Genomic DNA, 14,280 nt, shown 5'->3' on the forward strand with positions numbered 1-14,280 from the left:
TCAATGGAAGGGGGGGGTCATCTAACATAGCACAAGGGTTAATGACAAGTCTTAGGGAATAAAGATGGTTGTTTTAAATCTTACTACCAAATCCAAAATGCTTGGACCAAAAATAAAGGAACGACAAAGCTTCGATTAGTGAACAAAGTTTAATTTTAGTTGACTCTCAAGGACAGACAGATGTATTCATCCTTTATTGTTGTTGCTGTTCTGCATCACCTTCATTTAGGCCAAAAATGTGATATTTTTTTTACTATTGCTTGAAACAAACCAGTAGACAACCTGAACTTATAACTTTACAGTTTGTAAGCATGTTAAAGGAAAAGTAGTTTCTACTACTACTAGTATCTTTCTATGAAGTGAATTCCAACCCTACTTTTTCTGGAGTTCGGCCCGTTCTCATAGTTCCACACACCAATATTATACATACTGCACGGTCAGGTTTTATGGCTAAAAGCTTAACATTTTAGCTGCTGTGCAGTTATTTTCCATCGAAACAATGAAAACCCTGCAAAATGACCATCTTTGTTCCTGAATACATACACATATATTGTCTAGTAGTTATGTTATCAACAGTTAGACTCTACCAACAGGACAGTGGAAACACAAACTTAGGAGTTATTGCCTTCAATTTTTTTGCTCGATAAAGTACATAAACTGGAATACATCTTCACACAACAAACTGTCTGGACTAATGGCATGCAAGACATAAAAAAGTGGTACAGAGAAGGGAAATACAAACCTTTTTAAACACTTTTCTATTTGGACATTTATCACATGAATGTAGAACAAGTGTGACTGAGAGACCAGCATCTCCAGAATGTGGAACAGTGTGTGCAAAGACGTGTACATTTCAGACATGGTGGAACAAATAACAGCAGTTTAAATGTACTTTTTTTAAATATGGCTTATCAAGTTACCACTTTTTATTGTTTAAGCAACAGAGACAAAGAATATTCTTTATTTGTAATATTTTAGATCGCTTCCCCCTGGGAGGCTTGCTAATTTACTTATTTATCTACAAATTATTAGAATGTGGAATTCTTATTTTGGTGCTGCAAGACAGCCGTGCACCATTTGTAGTGGACAGAAAAATCATGTCAAACTTCCAAGACAAGAAGCACAAAACTGTTTTTCACTTGACTTTAGCCCTCTGCTTGTTGTTAGCTTTAAAGTATAAACGGCTAACACTAGCATCAATCAAGCTAACACTGCTTTCAGCCTAGCATGCTTTAAATGATATACTTCACGATGTTGGCTCAAATTATTTTTTTTCTCCTACATTATTGTCAATTTTAAATGACTCCAAATTTTCCAAAAAAATCATTTTGTGAAAAAAAAACCCAGGGGAATCCAACTTTGTAAATATGACCCTTGAACTGAGCTAGAATGTTAGCATTGGCTTTCTAACCTATTTCTTCAGCATGTCTTGTAGTGGGCCTGGCAGGTATTTCATCACTGTGTCCATGATGCTCTCCTCTTCCTCCTCTTCATCTCCACAGCCGGCTGGCACTGCTTTCTTGGGTCGAGTTAAGCTTCCGGCTGCAGTTTCCTCTGCGGCGGCGGCCGCCTCAGCCTCGGCCTCCTCGCGCTTTTTTATTCCATACTGAGGGTCAAACACACAAAAAACAGATTTTGGTAAATAACAAAAAAGTGTTTTGACAGAAAAAGAGCAAAACGTGCAAAAATCAAGGTAAAAAAATCGTATTTTACATCAGTCTGTCAAAAAAAAAAAAGCTCAAGGTTTTTTTTTCTGTAACCCTTGTGCTTCCATTGAGGTGTTCTCCCTACCATGACAAAGGTGGAGAAAGGTGGAAAGATTTCATGTAATCCATGGACACCAGTGAAGATCACAAATCATTGAAGAAAAAAGGTTCAGAGCACTGTCTAGTGGGTCTACATGACCCAACTCCCAATGGTAAAGTGCCTAGGATAGAACAAGGGTTACAGAAAAGATAACATGTACAATTTTTTATTTCAGCAACATACCAACAGTAATCGGGGGTCAAAGGTCATGCACTCATCTTAAATTTCTATACAGTATTGGAGATGTGGAGCAATCAGAGTTATACAATAAATGTAACGCATTATGGTTTGGGGAGCACTTCAACTTGTGTAAAATAAGAATTCCTTTGGCTATTTCTGTTTTAATACTAATGTTAGTTTTCCAAGAAAGATTTTAAGCAATTATTACATCCAGAAACTCGATTTCATCTACCCTTTTATTGGTCGTACCACCTATGTTTTCAGAAATATTACCGTTTTATTTCAGTTAGCGGATTGCATAAAATATGATTTTTCACATTTATTCATATCAAACCATTCTTTTATCTTTACTAACTCTGTATCACTTTAATTGCTTGCTCTAAATTTGTTCCTTCGCAAAAAAGGTTGTATCATCTGCAAATAATATACAATGGACAAATTTGAATAATTTGGATGTGCTGGCAATATCATTAATGTAAATAATAAATAATTTAGTGTTATGGTTAGACTTGGGCCTGGCCCCTTAGTTCCAGTGAAAGGAACTCTGAATGCTTCAGGATACCAAAGCATTTTGGAAAATTCCATGCTCCCAACCTTCAGGGAACAGTTTGGCCCTTCCTCTTCCACCATGACTGTGCACCAGTGACCAAAGCAAGGTCCATGAAGACATGGAGGACAGAGTCAGGTCTGGAGGAACTGGACAGAGTCCTGACCTGAACCCCATAGAACACCTTTGGGATGAATTAGAGCAGAGACTGAGAGCCAGGCCTCTCCACCAACATCAGTGTGTGACCTCACCAATGACCTTTTGGAAGAATGGTCAACAATTCCTGGAAACACTCCTCAACCTTGTTGACACCCTTTCCTGAAGAGTTGAAGCTGGAACAGCTGCTAAAGGTGGACCCGCATTATACCGAACTATAGGTTCTGTTCATATACGAGTCGAGACAGGAGAGCCAATACTTTTGGTAATATAGTGTACATATTGTACAGATCTGACTTGAACCATATTTCCTTTTCTTTTTTTTGCATATTAAAACATATATGTGAATAAACAAAAGAGACTGCTCACTCAAACATTAAACTTTCTTCTTTATTGAATCACAAACTTCAGCGGGAGTCATCTACAAATTTCACAATTCAACATTTTTCTGCCTTAACCTTTGTCCTATCTTAGATGACCCCACCCCCCCCTTACATTGACATGTTCTCCCTACCATGACAAAGGTGGAAAGATTTCATGTATTCCATGGACACCAACAGGTTCAGAGCACTGTCTAGTGGGTCTAGATGACCCAACTCCCAATGTTAAAGAGGCTAGGATAGCACAAGGGTTAAAATTCAAAAGGTTGATTGTCTTGGTTTATAAGTCCACAGACCTAGAGAGGAACACAGAGACAAGCACAAGCAAACTAAAATAAATAAGCAAAAAATCGAACATGTTTGTTAAAAATTAAATGTCACCCAGGGAATTTTAATAATTCCTTGAACAAAAATGAAGCTGTCAGTAAACATGCTAAAATAAAAATGGAAAACATTCCTCAAAATGATTGAATTTAAACGTATTATTTAAATCCCACAGCTCATAACAAATGTGTTAATGTTATGCAAATAAAAACTAACAATGATGTCAGAGACTTTATTATACTGTAAATCCTCAAGTTTTGGGTTTCTTAACTATGCAGCAGCAGAGTCAAAGTAGCTGTTTTTTATAGTGAGGAGATTATAAAAAGTCTCAAACGCTGAAAGTTTTCTGTATGTCTTCATAGTTTTACTTTAAAAATCTGGATCACCTGTGTGACTGCATAGCAACGACACAAAACCATTTAGCCCTTCAGACTAACCAACTGATTTGATTACAGATTGTCTGTACTCAACATGTCAAAACCCACAATAGCAACACCCACAGGACAAGCAATATAAGTGCACAGTTTGGCTCCTACAATGACATTTTGGAAATACTTTCATTGAATTACTGGAAATAACAAAATTGATTATAATATATATTTCTTTGGTTTATTTACATAAAAGTAAAAGTAAATTTGTAATACTTACCGGTAAAAAAGATAACAGAGGACTCCCAGGGATCGTGTTAGAACAGTTCACAGCCCAACAGCAGAACACAAACCAAAATATAGCGTAGATGCTAACGCTTACATGGATGAAACGAGTAAAACACCGGAGTTCTCTTCCCAGAATCCACTGCCATCATCAGCTGTCAATCATAAAACAGCGCCCCCCTCATTAACCCTTGTTCTATCCTTGGCACTTTAACATTGGGAGGTGGGTCATCTAGACCCACTAAACAGTGCTCTGAACCTTTTTTCTTCAATGATTTGTGATCTTCACTGGTGTCCATGGATTACATGAAATCTTTCCACCTTTATCCACCTTTGTCATGGTAGGGGGAACACCTCAATGGAAGGGGGGGGGACATCTAAGATAACACAAGGTTTAAGAGATACATTCATCTGCCACTTTATTAGGTCCACCTTGCTAGTAGCGGGTTGAACCCCTTTAACCCTCAGAACCACCTCAATCCTTGGTTGCACAGATTCAACAAGGTTCTGGAAACATTCCTCTGAGACTTTGGTCCATGTTGACAGCATCACAGTTGTTGCAGAATTGTCAGCTGAACTTCCATGATGCTGATCTCCAGTTCTTTGAGTTCCTGTTGTCTTTCTATCAGCTGGAACCAGTCTGGCCGTGACCTCTGACCTCTGGCATCAACAAGGCGTTTCCATTCACAGAACTGCTCACTGGATATTTTCTCTTTTCTGGACCATTCACTTCAATCCCCTTTCTTCTCTGTTCTGATGCTGGTTTGAGCCTCAGTAGACAGTTTGGACCATGTCTACATACATGTAATGTGTTGCTGCCGTGTGATGATAGGACCACCTGGGGAAATGCGCTTTTACTGTTGGTGGGTCACCAAAGAAAACCAGGGTGTGTGTTTAACCCTTGTGCTATCCTATGGGGTCCAGATGACCCTACTCCCAATGTTAAAGTGCCTAGGATAGCACAAGGGTTATGGAACACGTGACCTTTCAACCTGACCAACAACGACAAAGAGAGATCTGGGTATACATGCAGTAATAGCATAATCACTATTTTGGTGCTATCCTATTGCAAATATTAGCAAAGAGCAGTCCTTCTCCATCCATTCATCAACAAGTCAGCGCCCATCGTAGCATTTAAAACTTAAAAATTCACTCCCCCTCCTTCTTTTCACTTTCCACCATCCATTTTAGAGGAATTTAAACACTTACCTGAGCACAGTTGTTAGCTCACCTTTGCACTAATAGTTTGTATGATTGAATGAATGAAATATTTCACACTAGTTGGTTTAAAGGCATAAGTATGCGTGTGAACACTATCTGTTTTGTGTACATGTTGACATGTTGACATTTTTACAGCTAGCAGGTGTGTTGATAAGATTTCAGAGTGTGTGTGAACAGGCCCCGCCCTTTTTGTACTACATTTGAACCGTACCGTAACGATAAACAACCAGTAAACCTGTCTGCTCTATGCTGCTTCATGGTCTTACCCCCCTTTCCCTCCTATTATCACCCTCCTACCCCCCCCCTCTCTCTAACGTCCCTCTCTCTTCTTCCCCTCTTTCCTTTTCCGTCCGGTCCAACACCAAAGATTTTCAAACATGGTTGAAATTAATAAAGTTTGGCCTCAATTACAAAAGGGGTTTATTCAGTCATACCTTTGGTTTGTCTGAAGATTAATAACCCCTGTTGTTAAAGTAAAATATGTCCAACACAAGAGGCCTACAGCTCTCATCTGCCTGCCCAGCTGTTGGACAGGACAAGTTATATAAAAAAACACAGCAAAGACCCAAAACCAGGCAGTGGCTTCTGCCATTGTTGACTTCCACAAGTTTATGAGACCTTTGACCTCTCCCACAATTTAATGCGTTTTGCCATATCTGTGAAGTGGTCTATTGTATGATCCAAACAGTGACACCAAATACGACTTTGAACCACAATACCAAGCTCAGGCTGGTCACCATGGTTGTGAGGAAAAACTGTTGGTTCAGGTAAATGTAGCTCAATTGCTTTTTTTCTGCTTTTTTTCCCTGTAAACAAACTTTTTTTTTTTTCTTCAAATCAAAATGGAACAGATAAAATAACGTTTTTTTCTGTTTTAAAATAGAAAAACAAACAGATCGTTTTCCTTTTTGTGTTTAACTTTTGAAAGAAAACTGGAAAAACCCAAAAGTAAATGGACCATTTCATTATTGTGTCTGTCCTTTTCCTGCTCCTCATCAATTGTTTCATGATCGCTTTGGTAAACTTGAATGAATGACTGATTTGTTGGCCTGCGAGACTATAATGCGATTCATCAAACAGTACGATCATCATTGTGTCCACAACAAAAAAAATGACAAACAGAAAAGAATTTGTCTTTAACTTGTTCCGGTAAATTCCAGGCCTGGCTGGTCCTCTGGGCTTGGGTGTGGGGGTGCGTGGTGGGGGTGTGGGGTGGTGGTCTGGCTTGGCTTGGGGGGGTGGTCCCTTTGCCTGTGCTGGGGGGGGTTGGCGGGGGGCCCTGCTCGGGGGGGGGGGGGGGGGGGGCAGCGGCGCTGGACGGGCTGCCCAACTGCACCTGGGGCTGGGATCGGCCATTCCCTGGCTCTGGGACGGGACGGGACAACCCTCTCGGGGCCCCCGGTCGCTCTGGGTGTCATCCGCTTCGGCTGCGGGGTCTGGGGTGGGGCGGGGTGGGCTTGTCGGCCCTGTCCTGTGGGGGGGCGTTCTGGGGGGGAGGGGGGGGCCATTATGGGTACGGGGCGGGGGGGCTGACGGGTCGGGGTCTCCACTGAGGCAATCGGTGGTTGCCTCGGCCGGTTGGCTCCCTCGGTCCCGTCAAGGCCTGACCAGCGCTCTTCTAGGGCCGGCGTTTGGGGGTGGGGGCCTGGGCTTGCTCCGGGGGGAGCGACGCTTTCTAGCTCCTCTCTCTCTGTGTGGGGTGGGTGGTGCCTGGGGTGTCGGCGCCTCTGGGGGTGGGGCCCCTGGGCTGGGTGGGGCTGGCCCGTTTGCTGGGGGGGGGGGGGCTGGGGGACAGCTGTTTGACCACCTGGGGACAGTCTACCAGCTGTCCCCAACTTACCCCCTTCCTCATATAACCTCATATTAGGGTGAGGGGGTGGGGGTCTAGCCTGCGATGCGCCTTGGGGGGGGGCTACTTGGCAGTGGCCCCCCTCCTGTGGTTGCCGTATGGAGTGGGCCCCCCCTCTTTCGGTTTTATTTGCACCTTAGACATGTAAGGTCCATGGTAGGGGGGGTGCTTGGACATCACTGCAAGCAAGCAGCGGATGTCCTCCTAGCACCTTACCCGCCAATTTTAACCGCACCTTAGACATTTAGGGCCCCTTGGTGGGGAGGGTGAGGGGACATCACTGTGAGTAATCAGGAGATCTCCCCTTAGTGCCCTACTCGCCAATTTTAACTGCACCCCCCTTAGTACATACACCCCTCCCCCTTCAATATATACATTCCAACATAAACACACACACATGCACACACACACCCTGTCAAACACACATACACGCACACACATTTTGCAAGGAAGGTGGGACCTGGGTCCATCTGTCCCCTACCCCTTCCCTGGTGGGGGGTGCGGGCCCCTTGGCGACGGCGGCGTGTCCCCTGAGTGCCGGCTTCCTGGGCCCGGCGGTGCTCTCTCCGCACGGTGGGGGGGTTCACATTACACCTGAGCCGGGGGTGTTCGTGTCCCTGGGGGGTGGGTCCTGGTCCTTGCCCCTGAGCGCTGGGCCCCGCCAAACTTCCAACAGTGGCCGAGCCTGGTCGGGCCATATTTACAACACCCCTTGTGGGCCCCCTTTTTTCCCCGGGGTTCCCCCCTCCTGGGCGGGGGTGGCGGGCCCCTGCCTTGCTCCTCCCTGGACCAACCGTGGGCCGGGTGGGTGGCTGCCTGGAGTGCGGAGCGGGTCTCCCTTGGGGGGTCCTGGCTCGTACCTGGGGTTGGGGCGGGGGGATGCCCGGAACTCCTGGGTGGTGGTGGGGTGCTCGTCTGGGGCTGTGGGCGTCCTTCTCCGGTGGGGCCCTGCGTTGGGCTCTCCCGGCGCGGCGGGGGGGCTGCTTTCCTGGTTGGGCTGGGGCGGTGCTCTCTTTCCCTCCGCGCCTCCCTGCTCTCTGGCTCTGGGGGCCTCGCAGCGGTCCTGCTGGCCCTGGCCTGGGTGGCGGTCTTGGTCGCCCGGGGGGCGGTTGTTCCCTGCCTGTTCCCGTGTGGCGTTGGGGGGATTCCGGCTGCCGCTGCTGTTGCGGCGGGGGTCTGGGTGTGGGGGTGGCTGGGCGCTCCTCCTCCTTCTTTTCACATTCCACCATCCATTTTAGAAGAACATAAACACTCACCTGAACACAGGTGTTAGCTCACCTTTGCACTTATAGTTTGCATGATTGAATGAATGAAAGATTTCACACTAGTTGGTTTAAAGGCATAAGTATGCGTGTGAACACTATCTGTTTTGTGTACATGTTGACATGTGGACATTTTTGCAGCTAGCAGGTGTGTTGATAACATTTGAGTGTGTGTGGACAGGCCCCGCCCTTTTTGTACTACATTTGAACCGTACCGTAATGATAAACAACCAGTAAACATGTCTGCTCAATGCTGCTTCATGGTCTTACCCCCCCCTCTCACTATCACCCCCCCCTCTCTCTCTCTAACGTCCCTCTCTCTTCTTCCCTTCTTTCCTTTTCCGTCCGGTCCAACACCAAAGATTTTCAAACATGGTTGAAATTAATAAAGTTTGGCCTCAATTACAAAAGGGGTTTATTCAGTCATACCTTTGGTTTGTCTGAAGATTCATAACCCCTCTTGTTAAAGTAAAATATGTCCAACACAAGAGGCCCTCAAATTCCAGGCCTGGAACCCTGACGATCGATGCAGACAGGAATCTGCATCGACCCACAATGGACTATTTTATTATCCACACACACAAACACAATATTACTTCGATAACAGGTACTTTCAGGTACTTTTCAGTGTGTCCAACAGAAAACGACCTTAAGTTAACAAGTGAAGAAGAAGAATGTCCTCGTTAACTGACCAGCTTCCAGTTTTCCCTTCAGACCTTTCTCTGTTCTCACTGTCCCTGCAGTGAAGTGGTCTGACTGCAGCAACCCCAATGACACACACACAATGACACACACAATCACACTCATTTGTGCAGAAAACCTTTACTGTTATAACCCGGCTCCATAACATGAAAATCAATAAAGGTTTCTGCAGTTCAGCATCTGATTTTCTTCTGTGTTTGATTTTTGACTTTATGTCTAGACGTTGTCATTATTTTCATAAATTTGCTGTTTCTTTGATGTTTTTGACACTGCTGATCTATTTTAAACAGTGGGCTAAAAATAAAAGCTGGAAAAGCAACAAACAGCTTATTCAAAGAATTTTGGACAGACAAAAATTCAGTGTGACGGCCGACCAGGACGTTTCAGAGAACACAAGCAGCCGTTAAATGGGTTCTGTGTGGATTCTGTTTTCTTCTTGGCTCTTCAAAGAGAAGAAGCATGTGGAGATTCAAAGTGTGAACATGTTTATAGATGTTAGTTGATCCTCGTCTTCTAAAAGTCCAGATGATGTTACCTTATCTCTGATGCCTTGCCTCATCACTTCCCTCTCAGCCTCCATTTTGGCATACTTGGCCTTCCTCTCCTCCTCCTGCTGCCTCAGTGCCTCCTGTCGCTCTTCCTCTTTCTTTGCTGCATCAGGATCTTCCTCTTTTTCTTCCCCCCCAAGCATCTTGCCCACATCCGGGGGGCCTCCTGAGGACCAGAGGAACAAAGGAAAGCCAGAACAGTCAGAGACGATCTTCAAACTGAAGGGAGGCTCAGTTTAAACCGTTTAGTCCAAAAAATAAATGACAGAAAAGAAATTCAACACTGAAAACATAAGAATTTGATCCAAAACGTATAAAGAACATAAATATAGTTCAAATGTAAAATTATGTAAATTTGACAAATAGAAAACACCAAATACCATCTCATCATCCATCCTTTTTTTTTCTGTTTGAATTTGGAAGGAAAATGTCCAAATGTGTGATTGAGCCACTGAGAGAAGAAGTCAAATGACCAGATGCAGAAATTGTAGCTGGTTTGAATGCAAGCTGTCATTCATATTGATGGATAATGGATTAAAGTCACATTGATCTGTGGTCTTCTCGAAAGCGTTGAGCTGGGTTCTTTTGGAGAATTTTTGGTGAACAATTTTTAAATATGACACATGTCAAATAAAATATACCAATTGTGTTTTAGACAAAAAAAGAGCTGAAATATTGAACTCAGAGCATTTATCTACAAAAAGGTAAGTTAGGCAAATTAAAAGAACTGAAAAAAGTCTGAGATGAGAAGTTCCATTCAACCTTCTGAACATTTATAGTTTTAGGAATTACACGACACCTGACTGGTTTACACAAACTAGTAGGGTAAAAAGATGGAGAGGAACGATTGACTGTATCACTCGTCTCCAACATGATGATCTCCATATCGTGGAAAAATGGCGACTGAATTGGCTTCCTTTGGCTGGAGCTGGAGGTAGGGCATTTTCTATGGGTGAAGTCCGGGGATGAAAGTAGATTTCTGTTTTGGCGGTGCCATAACAAGTTTCATCAACATCAATTTTTAATAGCAGTAAATGCAGATTAGGGGTGTAAGGATTAGGGGTGTCACTAACGATTTTTTCAGTAGTCGATTAGTCAATGATTTTTGTTCATAAAGTGGTGGGTAAATCTTTTTACTAAAGGTGATAGTGCTAGTACTCGGTCCGTGGAAGTTTAAGTCATGAACGGTAGTTAATGACTTAAACTTCACAGAAATTGAAATTTTACATGCATAGTTCGTGAATTTCAATTTCACCTTATAAAAGAAAGAAAGTTTAAGGTCCCATATAAGTTGAATGTTAGCATAAAAAGCCATAATTGTCTCACAAGCCATAGGGTTCCTGATCCCTGGACTAAAAAAAATATTTTTATTATTTTTGTTTTACTTTATTGCAATTAGTGAACAGTCAAATATTCTACAATAAATTTTCCACCATTAGTTTTCAAAAGTGACTTTAGCCAGGGTGCAGCCCCCCAATCATGTCTTTAAATCCTCTTTAACCATTGACAGAGGTCTCATTCCTTTCAGAATCACGTTAAGGATGCTCTGGTGGGCACTGGCTCCTCCCATTCACAGTCAATGGCGCCCGGTACGCCTGTGATCACGCGTGGCTACGCACATGTTTAAGTCTGGACACGGGCTCCAAGTAGAAATGGGGCATTCATTGATCGCATGCTGACAGTTCAACCGGTTGAACCTCTTCACGCTGTATCACAGCCACGCAGCACTGACACTCACAGACACTCCGGTGCGGTAGCGACGTGTAGACGACGTCAGCTTTAAAACACGGAAGTGCCAGCTGTTGTAAACATGATCAAGAAGGAGACATTAATAATTGCGGTTTGTGTACGGTCAGATTAATATGACTCCAAGAAGGACATTTATTGGAACAGAGCTGTAAAAACAAAACATCTGAAGCAAGATTTGCAGGATTTGCACCGCTTTTACTTTGGTCACCGAGTCTTTTCCTATTGTAGGTCTCGGCCGAACGCTAAAAAACAACATTTTACAATCAGTTGACACTGAAAATGATGGCAAAATATTCCTTAAAACACTTGAGAAAACAAATAACTGAATTCACACAAAAGATCAAGCAGAAAACCATACAAAAACACTGCCCCATGGATAAACTCTGACATCATAAAACTCATGAAAGAACGAGACCAAGCCTTAAAAAAAGCAAATAAAACTAAATTAACCCATGACAGAGGTCTTTTTGCTATTCTGAGAAATAAGGTGGTAAGATCATTAAGGAAAGCAAAAGCAGATTTCTTCCTTACAATAATTGAAAAATTACATGGAAACTCTAAAATAATATGGAACCAGATAAGAAAAATGACAGGTGATCGCCCCAAAGAACAAGACATTCTAGAAATTTAAATAAACAGACAACTAACAAACAATGTTCAAGTCATAGCAGAGGCATTTAACCATTATTTCATTGATTCTGTGGCCAACATAGCGAGCTGTTTCACACCTGTGGAAAACTACAAACTTTTAATAGACGCAAGCCAACCAACATTTAGTTTCACAATCATCACAGAATCCGATGTATCACAGACCATCAATTTACTCAAACCATCCAGATGCAAAGACATTTTTGGTTTGGACACAGTGATGCTCAAGGACCAAAATCATCAATCTATCCCTCTCACAAAAAACGTTCCCCAGGACTTGGAAACCAGCCATTGTCTCTCCCATTTTTAAGAGTGCAGACCTTCATTCCATGTCCATTTACAGATCCATTGGCATTCTCCCGACAGTGTCAAAAAGTAAAAATAACTTTTTTTTTTGAGGGGCGGCAATCTGCCTACAGCCTGTAGCAGATCTTCCTTTAGGAAAGAATCCATTCTCCAAACATGTCTGGCGCTCTCCGTGCCCACTGTGGTCTTCCAGCTGAGGCCACCACACGGTCACAGGAGTCCTGAGCATCTTCTGAAGCTGTTGAAGTTCCTTCCGTGTATTCTTCAGTGTCAGACGATTCATTCTACAGGGTCAGCACCCTGAAGTCTCCGCCCAAAGAATGGTGCTGTTGTTCCCTCAGAGCGCAGTTCTTCCGTGTCCGTGAGACCCACCTGCCGTCCAGCGGAGCTCTGGAGTGATATAGCTTGAGCTTGTCATGGCGCACTATTTTAGCCTTCGACTTTGGTCCCTTTTTAATACGGTACACCAGATCATCCAGGTGGTCAACAATAAAATAGGGACCATCGTAAGATGGCAAGAACTTGCACACCTTGTTCTTGATACGTTTAGTGGCATAGAGGAGACACGCTGAGTCTGGAGCTCCCATACTCGGTTTGACAAAACTCCACAAATACAACTCGAACACAAACAAAAACAAATACAAGAGAAGATATAAGTGGAGGAGACACGCTGCGGAAAACCCGAAGAGCAAAAAAAGAAAAGTCCGAACTGACCGAACCAGAAAACAGCGAGTAGGAGACAGAGGAAGCGGCAAGTGAAGCTAACAAAGCTAACATGGCCAGCGAAACCCAACGTGGCTACAGCGACACAAAGCTAATACTAGACGGGCTAGCAAAAATTAGCAGTCAGATCCTCGATCTAAACACGCAACTGCGAGGGGTAAAGGACGAATTGAAACAAGAAATATCTTCCCTCAGACAAGATATGGATCGACAATTCAAGGAACATCACAATATGTTGGAAAACCATGAAGCGGATTTGGCGGAGGACAGTCACGCATCGCCAGCCTGGAGGAATGCAACACGGAGGCTAATGGTGAGCTATCAACACTAAAGAAACAGATCCAAAGCATGCAAGACAGAATCACAGTTTCTGAAGCGAGGGCTCTGAGAAACATCAAAATCTTCGGGTTACCAGAAGAGGTTGAAGGGGGTTCGGCTGCAACATATCTGAACGAGTTCTTTAGAAAAGACCTGCTAATGCCTGCAGACTTGGATCTGCAGAAACAACGTGCGCACCGAACCCCCCCATGAAACCCAAAGCAGACGAGCGCCCGAGGCATGTTGTGGTCAACTTTCTGAGTTTTGAAACGAAAGACACGATTCTGAAGAAAGCCTGGCAAAAGAAAATAAAAGTGAACGACCAACTAATCCAGTTTGACCATGATAACCCAGCAGATTTGTTTAAAAAGGGGATCATATTCAGACGTTAAAAAAGTTTTGAAGGAGGGGGGAATCCGTTTTCGAACCCCATATACCAGGCTGAGGATTCACTGGAAAGGCGGCGTCCAAAGTTACAACAGCGCGATGGAAGCTCACAGGACTTAAAGAAGAGAGGGATTGATGTCAATCCACCAAGCAGCGAAAGCACCAGGGGACCGGACCGGACACAAGCAGCGGAGGGATGGTAGCAGGTCGGAGGGACAGCGCGGCGTGCACAAGAGAGGCTTCAAGAATACCAAAGGAAATAAACACATGGAACCTGTAAATGGAGCCGATTTATTAAACCAAAATGCCGAGGCGGAGCTCACAGACTGAAGAACGATGAAATGTTGGACAATTCTAGATTAATGTCTAGGGGCAGACCCCTATCTGGAATGAGGTCACCCTGCCCACCCACCAACAGGGACAAGAGAGGAGAGACGGAGATCATCTCCATGTGGAAGTCACAGTTCTTTTTTACGTTCAGGTTGTACAGTTTTTTAATTTGTTTTTTAGATTGTTTTTGA

The 14,280-nt window shown here is 43.8% G+C and overlaps 1 protein-coding gene across 2 annotated transcripts in view; it reads right to left on the bottom strand.

The window, feature by feature from the left end:
* Positions 1-130: 130 nt before the first annotated feature.
* The window catches only part of cplx2a (complexin 2a), a 65,812-nt gene continuing 51,662 nt past the window's right edge, over positions 131-14,280 (bottom strand). For both annotated transcript variants that reach the window (XM_023952912.2, XM_078945378.1), the window contains 2 exons: positions 9,616-9,794; positions 131-1,606 (listed from right to left, as the gene is read on the bottom strand). In XM_023952912.2, the coding sequence (XP_023808680.1) occupies positions 1,412-1,606; positions 9,616-9,794 (374 nt within the window). In that variant the 3' untranslated portion in view covers positions 131-1,411. The remainder of the gene's footprint in view (positions 1,607-9,615; positions 9,795-14,280) is intronic.

Source organism: Oryzias latipes, chromosome 1 (assembly GCF_053564925.1).
Source record: "Oryzias latipes strain Hd-rR chromosome 1, Olatipes_Hd-rR_3.1".
NCBI classification, from domain to species: domain Eukaryota; kingdom Metazoa; phylum Chordata; class Actinopteri; order Beloniformes; family Adrianichthyidae; genus Oryzias; species Oryzias latipes.